At 36.9% G+C, this 16,964-nt stretch overlaps 1 protein-coding gene and 1 non-coding gene across 2 annotated transcripts in view; both read right to left on the bottom strand.

Annotated features, from left to right (window-relative positions):
- The window catches only part of LOC124385133 (NACHT, LRR and PYD domains-containing protein 12-like), a 281,935-nt gene extending 270,566 nt beyond the window's left edge, over positions 1-11,369 (bottom strand). The window contains exons 1-4 of the mRNA XM_046848282.1: positions 11,213-11,369; positions 9,229-10,999; positions 6,387-6,560; positions 234-407 (exon numbers count right to left, since the gene is read on the bottom strand). Coding sequence (XP_046704238.1) covers positions 234-407; positions 6,387-6,560; positions 9,229-10,999; positions 11,213-11,249 — 2,156 coding nt within the window. The 5' untranslated portion in view covers positions 11,250-11,369. The remainder of the gene's footprint in view (positions 1-233; positions 408-6,386; positions 6,561-9,228; positions 11,000-11,212) is intronic.
- On the bottom strand, positions 3,731-3,802 carry trnae-uuc. The gene has a single exon. It is a non-coding gene; the product is annotated as a tRNA-Glu (tRNA).
- Positions 11,370-16,964: the final 5,595 nt, after the last annotated feature.

Below are 16,964 nucleotides of genomic sequence, written 5' to 3'. Positions count from 1 at the left end.
ATTATTTTAGAGCATGGACAACGTGCTCCAAAGAGTTGTGAGGCAGCCCTAGTTCCTGTAAGAAAATTCCAAATTGTTACACATCTATTTCAGTGTTTGTTATTTATGAATCTGAAAAACTATAGCAGCTGTTGCTACTTTATATAAATTGTGCTCCAGAACACACATTTTATTCATCTGAAACAGCAAATTACAGAAATGCAGGATCTACAGTGTATAAGTGATGATCTGACCTCAGTATCTCCAGTGTACAGTGTGGATTCTCCAGTCCAGCAGAGAGCAGCTTCACTCCTGAATCCTGCAGGTAATTCTCACTCAGGTCCAGTTCTCTCAGACTGAAGGAGTTTAAACTGAGAACTGAGGACAGAATTCTACAGCTTTCCTTTGTGAGATTACACTCACACAGCCTGGGAAAGAAATGGTGATAAATCAAACACCGATAACAAACACAAACACACAATCTTGGTTTTTAATCAGCACACTGTGTAAACATCAGTGGGTTGTAATGTCACACAGAGCTGCACAACATAGATGTACCAACCATGTGTCAAACCAATCCTTTTGTACGTCGCTCTGGATAAGGGCGTCTGCTAAATGGCGCAAAAGTAAATGTGTCTGCTATTTTTTTTTCTACTGCTTCCCCCTCCCCCCTTTTGTTGCCTCTGTCTTCAGCTCTTTACTATCTATAGGTGGAGCTACCTGGTAATTGAAATGGAGGCCTGGAAAAAAAGAACCAATGATGAGCAAGAGCCCGGCCAGAGGAGGCAGAGCCTTCTATTCAAAAGCAGCTCCTGAAGTCCCCAGGGGAGGGCAATGAAAGAATAAGAAGAAGGAGAAAGAGAGAGAGAAAGAGAAAGAGAAAGAGCACTGTTATGCTAGTTGTGCCAGTTATACTAGCTCACCTGGTTTAAAAACAGGTAAGAACGTGCGCGCACCTACATTCCACCACGTAGGTTTTGCCATTGTTTAGACACCCTAGGTAGAGGGCAGGTGCCACCCACTGTATTTTCTGGTAGCAGAGCCTAGAGTAGTCAGCTAGTCTGTGGCTGTATGTTAGTTAATTTAAGCTTCCAAAATACAGCCTACACTGTTAAAAAAAAAAGTTTTTTTACAGTTTAATGTCTGTATTTTTTTATAGAAATTTACCTTTTTTTCAACCTACAACAAAATGCCTGTTGTTTTACATATATTTTCTGTATTTTAACGTTCCGTCATTAAATTTATCAAAAATTCATTGTATTTTGATATTATAGAATTTTTTTTTAAGAAATTAGCTGTATTTTCACAGAGTAATTTGTATTTTTTACATAGAATGATATCTAATATTTACAGATTATTTTTGTAATAATTAAGTCAGTGTTTTTATTACCATTGAAGACAGTTAATCATATGAAGGTTAAAGTGAGTTTTTGTCAAATAATAGTATTTTTACATACAGTAAAATTATGCATTGTTTCTTTCACTACTCTTTTAAGCTTGTCTTGCAAATAAATGCTCCTATTAACAATTATTTGGCATTATATTATTTTGCCATAGGTCCTAACTACATATATCATTCATAAAGACATGATATGTCTGTTTTTCACCCTAAATTATTATAAATTAAAATGTGGTATTTGCCCATGTCCCAGTAAACAAAAAGTTAATAATTTAGGTTTTTGTGGTTTATATATCTTTTTCAGTAACAATTCCTACAATATCCAAAAATCTAATCAAATATAATACAATATAATGTTTAAAAAGTTACACAGAACTCAAATCTGAAATACTACAAACTTGTAAATTCTTTTATTAAAAATAAGGCATTGGTCCAGTATGGAAAGTTCCCATTTTTTATATTTTCTAACTGAAAAAACCTTACATGTTAACATTTTTAAACAGTAAAAAACAGTTAAGAACTCAAAATAATTAGCTTCTTTTAAACAATCATCAAATAAATAAAAGCAATACAATAAAATAAAAAAACAACCTTCAACCTGCACTTAAAAACATCAATAGTGCCAACCAACAAAACACTTTTTGGATTCCTTGCACGGGTTCTCCTAGTCTCCTAGACCAACGCTGCTCAGATCATCCTCCTCGTTGGTTCGCAAACCGTCATAAAAGAAAAATAAGTAGATTTCGGTTAGGCTCCGCGCGTGCGCATACTGACACAAATTCAAAATTGCCGCCGAATTAGCTCCACCCACAACGGTTTGAATGAGTTTCAGGCTGTTCCTCTGGGAAATGTTTAAGATAATAATGCGCTTTTTCATTACAAGAATCTGAGGAAACTACAGAAGACATCAAGCTGACTAAGGGACGTGTTTCGAACATGTGAAGCACATTTTATAGTGACTGCGCATTAATGTAGTTTTAAAGTTAAAACGTGCAGTATTTTGTACAGTCACATGATGACAGCTGCAGGGTAAAACTCTGAATGAAAGTAGATCTTGGCTGGAGAAGTAAACTCTCATTACATATTGAATCGTTTGGATTGTAAAAATGTGCTAGAAGCTTAGACAGTTCTAGACAGTAACAACCCTGTGTAATACAATGAAGCAGCTGAGTCACAGTAAGTTATATAAATGTACATGAACCTTTCCAGCTGATCTTTTGGATCATTGTCTCAGTGGAACATATGTATGTAATGTGTGACTGCAACACAAAGTCATATATATTGTTCTTGGTTTTAGGTCGTGTGGAGAAACTGTCGAAGCAGAAAAGCATGCTAAAGGTGTGTAGCACAAATCAACTTTTTTGTTGTTATTATTTGTAGTAGTAGTTTAATCTTTATGCATGTGTCATGAGGGTGAGGGCTTAGAGTAGGGCTGTTCTTCAGAAAAAAAATTTCCAGCAACTTTTGCATATTTTAAACACTTTCCAGCAGTGACTGTATGATTCAATCAATCTTTTCACACTGAGGACAATTAAGTGACTCAAACGCAACTGTAAAAAAGGTGCAAACATTCACTGATGCTACAGAAAGAAACATAATGAATTACAAGCGATGAAACATGATGTTAAGAGTTTTCTTGTTTTATATGTCTTTTCCATTTAGTACTGCCCTTCAGAACAGAAGATACTTGCATATTTTCCGGAAGGCAAATTAAGTTAAATTAAGAATCTACCTCGATCTTCAAATTCAAAAGATTTCACCCCCAGCTCCTAATGCATTGTTTCCTTCTGGAGCATTAAATGTAAATGTTTGCACCTTTTTAAATAGTTGTGTTTGAGTTCCTCAGTTCTTCTCTGTGTGAAAAAATGGATCTCAAAATCAGTCACTGCTGGAAAGGGTTCAAATATGCAAAAGATGCTGGAAAACTGAAGACTGCGGATACTTGTGGGATTTTTTTTTTTTTTTTTAAAGTGCTCAAGTTTAACTATTCAGAACAGAAAAGGAACTCGTGAACAACCGTCACAAAACAAAAGAACAATCGTAGATCATCTATATAACCATTTTTAACCATTCAGACCTTTTATAAACAATTTAGGTTCCTAAAGGTAGTCATTTTAATAATTTTAGACATGTTTTGACTTGTGGACCATATGGAAACATCGTTGATGTCAAATATCTTAGTCAGGACAATAAAAAAAAAAACTTTCTTTCAGCTTCTCCCATTAGGGGTCGCCACAGCGGACCATCCGCATGTTTGATTTGGCAAATGTTTTTACGCTGGATCACCCTTCCTAGCGCAACCCTCCCCATTTATCCGGGCTTGGGACCGGCACTAAGAGTGGCTGGGGTTGGTTCCCTGACCGGGGATCGAACCCGGGCCGCAGCGTTGAAAGCACCGCATCCTAACCACTAGACCACCAGGGACCAGTACTAAATATAAAATAACATGCATATTGTATGATCCCTCTTTTGTTAAAATTATTCACATTTTTGCAGGTTCTGCTCGGGATTCCCAAACATTTGTGAGTCATGACAATGGGTCTGTCATTTAGAAACATGGCTTTTCATATAACTGCTATTGAAATAACATCTCTCTCTCTCTCTCTCTCTCTCTCTCTCTCTCTCTCTCTCTCTCTCTCTCTCATTTCAGCTGGATGTCCCGACAGTTGCTGCTCTCATCTTTGCCTCCTGGACAGAAATATTTTGCTCTATGTTGAATGATCATCAACTCAACCCTGCGAAGACAGAACTGCTCATGTTTTTAGATGATCTAACTTTGGTGTTATTGTTGACGCATATATAAATTGCACTGGCCCGATCCTGCAGATTTGCCCTGTACAACATTATGAAGATCAGACTCTTTCTTTTGGGCCATGCTACAGAACTTCCTGTCCAAGCTCTTGTTCTCTCCAAACTGGACTGTTGTATTGCTCTCTTAGCAGACTTTCCAGCATCTACTACCAAGCCTCTGCAGCTAATCCAGCCTATGATCTGATCTTCAACAAGCTGAAGAGTGCACATCACTTTTTTTTATTTTTTATATAAACTGCTGTGTCTACTGTGTCAGACTAACTTGGATTTGGTATGTTGCTTTGGATAAAATGTCATTGTAAATGTATAAAGGTCTACAGCAATTGCCATGTAATGTAGGTATTTCTGCATGCTCTAACTTATTTTCTATAATTGTATTGTTCATTTAACTTGACATACAAGTACGGAATATACAGTGGAGCTCATTGCTCTACTGTCCAAACATGTTCAACTGTAATATGTGTGGAAAATGAACTATTAAGACGTATCTACAGACGTTTGTGTGTGTATTATGAATTGAGTATATTTTTATACAACATTTTTTGATGATTGTAATTAATGATATCTGTATTTATACAGTAAATGCCTTTTAATTTACAGAGATTAAATCTACAAACCTTTTTCAAATATGTGCTTTCTGGATTTATTTCATCGTTATTGTACATGAGGAAATCTATACTTTTACAATAAATTAATGTAAATGGACAGATCAGTTTTATAAAATAACAAATTAAATCCTTAAATTTGTGGTGATTAACCTGACAGTTGGTTGTTTTTCTGTTATTTGACATAATTTATCTGTTTTTCTATAGTTAAAAAAATATTTATCAACAGTAATATTCTGTAATTTAATTACTTTTGACCATAAAGTCTATTCTGTATTTTTACAGTTTTTTGCTAGTAATTTTGTGAAATGATAATTTCTGTAATTTAACAGATTATCTCTGGAAGCCCTGCTGCCAGTCTTTTTACCGTTTTTTTACAGATTTTTTTTTTTTAACAGTGTAGAGTAGACCTTTTCTTATGTTAATTTCTTTGGCACTGTCCATGTTCTTTTGCCAGTCTGAGTCTAGTCTGCTTGACTTGTGAAATACTCTTGGAAACTGTTTGTTTGTTACCTTACTGCACTTGACCAATAAAACAATAACTACTCTAAACTCTGGTCCTGCTTTTTGTCCAAACAACCCGCAACAACTAAATGGTTTTTGTTCCCACACTCCCCTAGGCCTAGCCAAGGTGGGAAAGTAACACCATGGAAATTTAAAAACATAATGGCAGGTTTTGGGAAATTTTTTCCCAATAATAATTAACAAAAGCTTTTTCAATTTGTTTATTTGGTTGATTGTAGCATCAGGTGTTTGGATGAGCACCAATTTGTGAATAGAGGGTGGAGCCAAAAACAAGCGGTGAGAATTATACCTGTTGCTGATGTGACTGTGCTGATTCAGTGTGTGGCAAGGAGAAAAAAGAGGAAAGAGAAAAGAGACTCGGAGCAGTGGGTGTGTGATCGTATGTGTTTGAGTGTGTGTGTGTGTGTGTGTGTGTGTGTGTGTGTGTGTGTGTGTGTGTGTGTGTGTATGTGGCTAACAGCTTATAGTTAAATGACTTAAAAGCAGGAATAAGTTCTGAGTGTGTGTTGGGTGTTTATGTGTCTTGTGTCTGTACCGTCATGAATGCAGGTCTAAGGTTTAAAAAAATTCACTTTTGCTTTGTGAACCCATTAATGTCTCCTCTATCTTCTTTACACATTTATTTGTTTGTTTGTTTATGCATTTATTATCTGTTGGTATAATATAATGTTGCTGTAAATTGTGTAAGTGTTGCTTTTGTGTATTCCTGTTGATTTCCTTGTTTTTTTTCTTTATCTTGTTCTCTTTTTCTCTGGATTTCCTTTGTACATCACTTTAAACAGTGGACATTGTCACAAAGTGACAAAGTAACTTTACAGAAATAAACAAACTTAATTAATGTAAAAATCTCAAATTTATACATAATGAGCGAGCTAATGCATGTTATTTGTTACCCAACATTATCATACAGTGAAATGTATCACTATAATTAAACTATTTATATTGGAAAGTTTTAAATAGTAAAATTCATCAGACTTGTTCATCTACATTTACTGTTATTAGTTTTATAAATAAATATTGACATTCACATAAACAAAATGTCAGTGAATTTAGGAAGATAATCTGACCTCAGTATCTCCAGTGTACAGTGTGGATTCTCCAGTCCAGCAGAGAGCAGCTTCACTCCTGAATCCTGCAGCTTATTCACACTCAGGTCCAGTTCTCTCAGACTGGAGGAGTTTGAACTGAGAACTGAGGACAGAATTCTACAGCTTTTCTCTGTGAGATCACACCCACACAACCTGAGAGAGAAATGATGATACATCAGAACACTGACATCTCAAACACACACACACACACACAAGGTCACTGGTTTTAATGATTACAGACCTGTTGCTCTCAATCTGCATTATATAGTGCAACATCTTGACAGACCTACGCAAGGATCTTGTTTTGCAGACTTAAGTTTGGCCTTTACTACCATCTTTCCTGACATTCTCTCAGCCAAAATGATGCAGATTTCCGTGCCCACCCTAATTTGTCTGTGGGTCACCAACTTCCTGACAGACAGGCAACAGACAGTGAGGTTGGGCAAAGTCACATCTAGGACTCTCATTATCAGAACTGGTGCTCCCCAGGGTTGCATTCTCTCCCCACTGTTCCTCTCACTGTATACAAATGACTGCACCTCTATAAACCCCTATGTCAAGCTCCTGAAGTTTGCAGACAACAGTACAGTCATTGGCCTCATCCAGGATGGAGATTAGTCGGCTTACAAACAGGAGGTTAAAAAGCTGGCTGTCTGGTGCAACCAATACAAGCTGCGGAAACAATTTTACTCGGCTATCATTGAGTCTGTCCTGTGTATATCTATAACTGACTGGTTTGGTTCAGCTGCCAAATGACCATTTACAGGTAAATCTGTTATTGGACTCTGATCAGGGTTTTGTCTCTTTACTTGTTTTGCTCAACCTTCGTGCAGCTTTTGAGGTGGAGAGTTCTTAGTTTTATTACTCTTTAGAAGCTCTTAGTGGTCAAAGAGTGTAACACGGAGCACAGTGATGCACCTGGCAGGAAGTGGATGCAGCTCTCGGTTCTGCACAAACAGCTCTTTCCAGCTCGTGCTAACTGGGTATTGTTTACAAAAAATAAAATAAAACAAAGAAATAAAATGGACAGTCAAATAAGGAGATTTGAACAAAGCAGCGATGTGGAAAATATTCTTGGGGCGAAGTGAAAACAGGGCCATGGAGATCCGCATGGAGATGGAAAATCTGAGCCTATTTTACATCTGTGAGATACAAGATATTTCCCTTTACAGTTTTATATGATGTTATACGTGTTATTGTCTGTTTATTTTCATAAGCAAAATGCTTGAAAAGTGTGTGTGTGTATTGTTGGGTTTTAAATGGACAGCCATTAATATGAATGTTCATGTTCAGACTGTATGAATGGACACCTGAGTTTAGCAGACTTTTACCTAACCCTAGATAATAAATACATTAATTTAATATAAACTCAGGAGACATGTGGCTTTCAACCCAGTACTTTTCTGCTCCAGGACTGATTTCATGTATTTATATGTAAAATAATAATAATGTTCAATGCAGGAAATGTTTATTCAAGACACTTCATCATCTGTAATTTAATATCCATTTGAGCAACATCAAAAAATGCGATTGACAGTAACACTCAAAGTGTCTACTTTCTAAAGATATCTAAATTGCGTATGTATCACATTTTTAACAGGAACTGTTTACATTTAAATTTGGGTTCGGCATTTTCAGCTTTCAGTTCCAAAAGCTGTGGCGAAGGCTAACAGGTTAAATTCCATTAGCTATTAAAAATGGGGGAAGAGTGTCTGTCCCATCCTAACTTCCTTTTTAGTTTAAATTATAAAAGTGCATTAAATAACACTGTGTTCTTTAAGACACTTCACAAGGAGTTTAACCAAATAGAAATAAAATCTATATATTTACTGATCTTCTCTTCAATAAGCTCCTCATTCTCCCTACATACAGAATAAGTGTCTTGGATCCAAGACGCAATATAGTGTCTTGGATCCAAAGATATCCTTACAGAGGATAGTGAGGACAGCTGAGAAGATCATCGGAGTGTCTCTCCCCTCTATCATGGACATTTACACCACATGCTGCACCCGCAAAGCCAACAGGATTGTGGACGACCACACACACCCGTCACACACACTCATCACCCTCCTGCCATCAGGAAAGGGGTTCTGAAGCATTTGGGCTGCCACATCCAGACTGTGCTACGGTTTCTTCCCTCAAGCCATCAGGCCCCTCAACACAGAACTAAACTGTTACTCACACAGACACACTCAACTGTGTGACTGATCTGTACAACCCGGACTTAAACACACAATCCTACTCACTTTACACATCCATGTCTTCAGTACCACTCTTATTACATCACAAACTGTTTACATGCTGTTTTTGCACATCTTTTTCAACTGCTGCTATTGCACTTTTGCACAACATTTTGTTTACATTTTCTGAATTACAATGTTTACTCTTTTACACACTGCAGTGTGTAATATACAATAATATACAGGAATATACTGGCGGCGCTATTTTGTGTTTTGTGTATTTGTCTTACACTGTCCTGTATTGTCTTGAGCTGTCTTGTGTTGTCTTTGCATCAGGTTGCACACAATGCACTTTATGTGGCGAGAACACTTACTAGTCCGTAACCCTGTGTTTTCTGTGATGTAACTCTATTTTGTTTTATGTAGCACCAGGGTTCAGGAGGAAAGTTGTTTCATTTCACTGTGTACTGCGTCAGCTATATATGGTTGAAATGACAATAAAAGCTTCTTGACTTGACTTAAAGTGACCTGATTGGAGTAATGAATGATAATCATGATCCTAATCAGTGCAGTGTTATTAGTGTTTATTTAAAATAATAACTACATTTATGGAATTAGTAACACATTTTAAAATGACTTACACAGCTTTTTTGGATGCTTTGACCACTGGCAGAAGCCTCAGAAGACTTTCCTCTGATGGGGCGTATTTCCTCAAATTAAACTCATCCAGATTCTCTTCTGAGTTCAGCAACACAAACACCAGAGCAGACCACTGAGCAGGAGAGAGTCTGACTCCCCTGAGACACCAGTAATCTCCTTTGTTCAGGTAATTTTGTACTTCCTTTACTAAAGAATAATCATTTAGTTCATTCAGACAGTGGAACAGGTTGATGGATTTCTCTGGAGATGGATTCTTTCTGATGTTGTTCTTGATATACTCAACTATTTCCTGTTTACTTTGAGAGCTTCTACCTGTTTGGGGCAGTAGGTCTTGTAAGAGAGTCTGATTGGTCTCCAGTGAGAGACCCAGAAGGAAGCGGAGGAACAGGTCCAGGTGTCCATTCTCACTCTGTAAGGCTTTTTTCACTGCACTCCTCAGGAAATCACCCATGTTCAATTCGGTAAAAAGATCTGAGAGATTGTTGTTTTGATGTTTATTAATCTTTTTGTTGATAAATGAGAGAAATGTGTATAAAGCAGCCAGAAACTCCTGAACACTCAGATGTACAAAGCTGAACACCTTCCCCAGATGAAGCCCAAACTCCTCTTTGAAGATCTGAGTACACACTCCTGAGTACACTGACGCTTCTCTGACATTAATGCCACACTCTCTCAGGTCTTCCTCATAGAAGATCAGGTTTCCTTTCTCCAGCTGTTGGAAAGCCAGTTTTCCCAGTGCCAGGATACTCTCTCTGGTCTGCTGAGGATCAGGGTCACATTTCTGGTTGTACTTTTGGTGCTTGTTTTTGATCTGAAAGATCAAGAAGTGTGTGAACATTTGAGTTAGAGTCTTGGGGATCTCTCCACTCTCTGCTTCACCCAACATTCTCTCTAGAACAGTGGCTGAGATCCAGCAGAAGACTGGGATGTGGCACATGATGTAGAGGCTTCTGGAAGACTTCATGTGTGTGATGATTTTATTGGCCAGGCTCTGATCACTGATCCTCTTCCTGAAGTACTCCTCTTTCTGAGGATCACTGAACCCTCGTACCTCTGTTACCTGGTCTACACACTCAGGAGGAATCTGATTGGCTGCTCCTGGTCGGGAGGTGATCCAGAGGAGAACAGAATGAAGCAGATTCCCCTTGATGAGGTTCGTCAGCAGCACATCCACTGAGGCTGATTCTGTCACATCACACAATCTCTCATTGTTCTGGAAATTTAGAGGAAGTCGACACTCATCCAGACCATCAAAGATCAACACCACTTTATTCCTCTCACAGTCTATTAATTGTACTTCTTTTATTTCTGGGAAAAAGTGATGAAGAAGATCCATCAGGCTGAAATGTTTCTGCTTCATCAGATTCAGCTCTCTAAAGGGAAGTGGAAACATGAAGGTGACGTCCTGATTTGCTTTTCCTTCAGCCCAGTCCAGAATGACCTTCTGCACAGAGACTGTTTTTCCAATTCCAGCAACTCCTTTAGTCAGCACACTTCTGATGGACTTGTCTTTAAACAGATCATTACATTTGATGGGTGTCTCCTGTGTTGCTGGTCTCCTGGACACTGTCTCAATCTGTCTCACCTCATGTTGATTATTGACGTCTCCACTCCAACCCTCTGTGATGTAGAGGTCTGTGTAGATCTCATTCAGAAGTGCTGAGCTTCCATGCTGTGAGATTCCTTCAGTAATTCTTTTACATTTCTCTCTCAGTTTGGATTTGAGATTTTGCTGGTGCACAGAGACGAGTTCTGATAAAAAAGAAGAATAAAATGTAAACTCTCTGATCATCTCTGTGAGCTACTGATATTTTCATAGCTGTATATCATATGGAATGTCAGTACTGATGTGTTATTATATTGTGTTGATAAAAGCACATCATTATGATGAGATGTGTTTAATAAATGCACAGCAGTTTCCTTCCTCTGAAGATAAAGTGATGTTAGAACCCCATGAGCTCTTACTGTTCTGCAGTGTGTTAGCGAGATCTGTGTGCTTCATGTTCTTCAGGAAGTGCAGTGTGATCTTCAGCACTCCCTCTCTGACACTGCTCTGATCCTCCTCATCCTCCACCTCCCTCTCAGAGCATGCTGGGTAATCTGGACTCAGGAGCTTCTTATATATCTTCAGTTCATCCTGTATCAGAGTGATGACTTTGTGCTCCAGATACTGATTTGAAACAAAAAAGAAATACGTTCAAAATCTCTACTATGTAAACTGTGTACAGAGCCTGAGAAAATATCTGCAGAAGTAAAGTACAAATACAAAGCATGTACAGTAAGATTTATGGGGACAAGATTTTTGTCCCACAGTGGGAACATTTCCATGTTAATGCAGCAAAAAGAAATTGCAAGTCTGGAGCAGAAATATATGAGCAGATATATATATATATATATATATATATATATATATATATATATATATATATATATATATATATATAGTTACAACCCGCATTATTTTGTGGGTTGTATTGTAATTGTACTGTATGTGGTGTGGGGTTTGTGTGCAGGTGCAGGTGCCTTCCCGAGACTCAATTCCAGGCCTCCCTGCACTCCAGTAAACTAAAGCCATGCCCACTTCTCTTTGGATGACGTCAACAGGAGGCAACCTATAATCACCTATAATATAATGTAATATAAAAACCAATAATCTGATACTTGCCACCCAACTGTTATTGTGTGTGAGCCAGGATCAAAAGGACTGGGATCTGCAGCTGCCACTGGTTCTGAAGTCTAACAAGAATTAGGTGCAAGAGTCAACCGGGTTATAAACCAGTAATTCTAATGCTGGGCAAAGAAGTGAGAACCAATGGGGCACCCACCAGATGCACCACCTGGGTTGTGGTATGCCCATCAGTTATAGCACCGGCTACAATCAGCCCATGAGTTTGCCAATCGTCAATCACTTCAAGCGAGCAAATGACCATCATTGCATGAGATACGATTTCACTGAGGGAGAGCTTGTATGTGTCTTTGGGCCAAAGAGACAGAAGTTACGGTAACTTAAATTGGATTGTGCTGGGTAGGACAATGTATGTGGTAAAGAGGCTTGGGAAGTTTATTTATTGTGTGAGAAAGAAGCCTGGTAGCCATAATGCACTGAAATCAGCTGGCCCCATACTAGATAGCAAATAGATAGTGATATACATTACAATGCTGGGATTACTAATACACACACACACACACACACACACACACACACACACACACACACACACACACACACACACCTTGAATATGGCCTCTAAATGACTCTTCTCAGTGATCTTTGATTTCTTCTTCTGCAGTCTGTGAACAAATAAAACACTTGTTAAAAGTAGAATAAAGACTATAAATCATATTCATAACTACAAACACAAAGCAGTGAATACACACATATTACAGAGATGTTTGATTATGTGAGAGTGTGAGTGATAAAACACTGCACTCATACATTCAACTGTCCTCACCTCAGATCAGTAGTACAGTCTGTGTCTTTAAAGTGTAGTGGAAGACGCATTGACTGTTCACTCTTCATGGACACACAGCTGGGTTCAGGTAAGTCTGATCTCTTACCCTGAATCAGACTAAACACACACAACCACTGCATCATTATTACTGTTCTGCAGCAACACTGAATAATGAAACTGGAGTTAAAATCTGATGATGTTCTTATTAACACTGATCCCATTCTTTAACCTTCATACTTTATCCAGCTACAGGGACAACTTGGGGTTAGACGTGTTGCTCAGTAGCTTAATGTCACTAATCATCAGCTGGTTTTGAACATCTGGAGACAAAGCTGCTGAATTCAACTCTTCACTCGTCACTTTTCACAGATACACATCAGAGTCTGATCTGTTTAGTGTTGGTGAATGTGAGAACATTTCTATTTTTCACAGAGTCTCAACCTTCACTCACCTCTCAAATTTCTTTATGTTTCGCTTCACAGAGTCACTCATTCTGGAGGACATTTCTACACAAATAACACCTGTAAAACTACACACACACACACACACACACACACACACACACACACACACAAATGCACAGAGAAAGAAAAAAGAGACAGAGATGGAGTGAATTTGAATTTGAAACCTCTTTTATTGCATTATTATTACTATTATTATTATAATATTACCAACAACAAGTTAAGGAAAAAGAAAAAACTAACAACTCAAATTTAATATATTTAGCAAAATAGAAAAAAGTGCAAAACCCCATCATGATAGTGTGTGTTTGGCTACTGAATATGGCTAACTTGTTCCCAGCTCCCTGTCCTGACATGTCTTTATTCCAGTTTTGCTATTACAGAGAAGAACAGGATTGTTTTTTGTTTTTTTTTACACCAAACTACATTGCCCAATTTCAAACAGCTTGGAATACTGCATACTGCAAAAAAACAGAATGCAATGATGTACAAATCTCATAAACCAATTGTCTTCACAGTTGGACATAGATGTTTAAAATGAGGAAATGTACCATTTTATATTTAAAAAAAAGTAATTTAAAATGTGATGGCTGTAACAGTTTTTTAAATAGTTGGGACAGGGCCATGTTTACCACTGTGTAACATCCCCTCTGTATATGTCTGAAAACTTAGGAAATCATTTGCTGGAGTTTTTGGGAGAGGAATGTTGTCCCATTTGTGTCTGATACAGGATTCTAGCTGCTAAACAGTCCTGGGTCTACTTAGTAGTGTTTTAGTAGGTTTTCTGAAAGGTCTAGACTGCAGGCAGGCAAGTTCAGCACCTGGACTCTTCTACTATGAAGCCATGTTGTTGTAATATATGCAGTATGCGGTTTAGATTTGTTTTGTCAAAATATTTTAAATCAAATCAAAATCAAATCAAATCAAATCAAATCAAATGTTATTTGTCCCATACACATACATACAGAGTATAACATGCAGTGAAATGCTTTATACGACTGTCCGGCATGAGGGCATTTAAGGCCTTCTCGGAAAAAGAGTTGTGTGGATGGAAGCATATGTTGCTCTAAAACATTTATTTATCTTTCAGCATTGATTGTGTCTTTCCAGATGTGCAAGCTGCTCATTTAATAGGCACTGATGCATCTCATAAGAATCAAAGATGTAGGCTTTTGAACTAAGTGCAGATAAGCCAAATTACCCTTTCTCTTTTTAATTTAAAAAATGCAGCATTCATAGTTTAAAAAAATAATTACAATTTCAATTCTTCTGACCACAGAAAAGTTTTCCACTTTGCCTCAGTCCATTTAAAATTGCATTGTTTTTTATTACAGAATCAAGCTTGTTTTTAATCCATTGCCATATTAAAAAAAAATATTTTTATGAAATTATGCTGAATTTCCACAATTTATAGATGTGTTTTTTCTGGATTGCTGAAACTCTGCCCATCTTTACTTCAGTAAAATAGCAGTAATATATAGTAAAGTGACACCTTGTGGGGCATGTTCGGTCACTAGTCAAACTACTCTTTTCACTTTCACTTTTCCCACAATTGTCTATGGCTGTAAAGTGATTCCTTCATCCAAAGTGTCTCTTTAAAATTAAAGTCAAAACCAATAGTTTTTCTGCAGTGTTGAAAAAATTCTTCAATCTTTTTATTATTAAGAGAAAAACTTAATCATTTACCTGTTTGTCAAATAAACAAATCAGGGTATGTACAGGGTTTGATCAAACTTGGACAACTTTAGGAACATCACAAGGCGTCTTAATCATTTTTTCATTTGAATAGTACATTAAATATTGTCTAGTACAGGTGTATCATCATAAATTAGACTAACATTAAAACGTTGATCAATTTTAGTAATTCAATACAAAAAGTGAAACTTGTATGTTATATAGATTAATCACACACAGACTGATATTTCAAATGTTTATTACTTTTTATTTAGATTTTGGCTCACATTTAACAAAAAAACACCAATTCACTATCTCGAAAAAATGTAATACTTCGTAAGACCAATCAAAATATCGTTTTACTAAATTTTTGGCCTTCTGGAAAGTATGTTCATTTACTGTATATGTACTCAATACTTTGTAGGGGCTCTTTTTGGTTTAATTACTGCGTTAATTCGGTGTGGCATGGAGGTGGTCAATCTGTGGCACTGCTGAGGTGGTCCTTTTTCTACCACATTTTTCCTCCAGCACTCTGTAAACAGCAGCTTCTTTAGCGATGACCTTTTGTGTCTCACCCTCCATGTGCAGGATGTCAATGATCATCTTCTAGACAACTGTCAAGTCAGCAGTCTTCCCCCATGATTGTGTAGCCTGAATCAGACTGAGACACCATTTAAAGGCTCAGGAAACCTTTGCAGGTGTTTAGATTTAACAAGCTGATACGAGTGAGATATCACAAGTCTCCTATATTCAACTTTTTCACAGTATTCTAATTTTCTGAGATACTACATTTTGGGTTATCATTAGCTATGAGCCAGTTTCACTTATTGTATTAAATAGCTAAAAAAAAAATCAGCTTTTTAATGATATTGTAATTTGTTGAGATATATATTAAATAGATGTTTAATTTCACAGAGGAAATCTTTGACACCAAAATATTAATATTTAACATAAATAACTCCAAATCCAATCTAATTTCCGAACTCAAACCCAGTCACAGAAATGAACAGTAATCCATGCTAACAACAACAAAAAATCAGTAACTTTTACTTAGAATTTCAAAGTAATTACAAATAAAATTCAGATCTAAACTGATCCCAGGTGGTTTAATCTTTTACCAAGTTGTGATATCAATTCAATTCACTTTATTTGTATTGCGCTTTTAACAATGAACATTGTCTCAAAGCAGCTTTACACAAAGAATGTGGTAAAAATGAATAAGATGTTCTTTATAAGTCTAACAGTCCATTTGATAATGACCAAATAGCTTCCTGGTTCAATTATATTTTTAGTGACTAAATTTTCGAGTAAAAACTTGAAAATTCTACAGTAAAATAAATGAATGTTTATTGTGGGCATTGAGACAAGTTTCACTGTCTGCTAATTTCTTATTTCCATTAATGATGAATAAGAATAACTATTTATTTATTTATTTATTTATTTATTTATTTATTTATTTATAAAAGTGCCTCCTGACATTATTATATTGACAGTTATATTGATATTTGAAGAGTAAATTCTTATAAATAAAGCAGTAAAATGAATTAATTTCTATAGTCAGCATAGAGGAGTTCACTGGAAACCGATTTGAGTGGGTTGGAGATTTGAAATGTAAATTGGATTCCAGCAGAACGATGAAGTAAAATAATGATATGTCTATTTCAGAGACATCCTGTGTGAAATGCACCATCTATACTTTTATAATCTCTATATAGACTTATATTTATGGGGGAGATGAGGGGTCTGGTTTGTGGAGGAGCTCATGGATGCTTACTATCCGCTCGCGCTCTTATTACCACTAAGTGTGAAAAAGCCGCAACCCTGCATTTTCCACGTGGCTTCGGTTACCGTGTTTTCAGGAAAAGCGCTTTCAGGGTGAACCTCAGTCCATTTCCTCACGTGTCATTTAGAACAATTCTACTACCTAGCAGTTCATTTACAAGCTTTTGTTCCCTGCAGGACACATTTTTACTTCACTCCAACATGGTGTGTGCAATCTAACGGTTCACTTAAAGGAAATGAAGATCAACAATCAACTGTGGAAGTTTACTGACATCAACTTCAGAAAAAACATGAACCTGAACTGTTCTTCATCTTTATCTTCATCTCATTCACATTCATAACATCCTT

This window comes from Silurus meridionalis, chromosome 4 (genome assembly GCF_014805685.1).
Source record: "Silurus meridionalis isolate SWU-2019-XX chromosome 4, ASM1480568v1, whole genome shotgun sequence".
In the NCBI taxonomy this organism is placed as follows: Eukaryota; Metazoa; Chordata; class Actinopteri; order Siluriformes; family Siluridae; genus Silurus; species Silurus meridionalis.
Note: the sequence above shows the minus strand (reverse complement) of the source record. Positions and strands in the feature narration are given on the sequence as shown.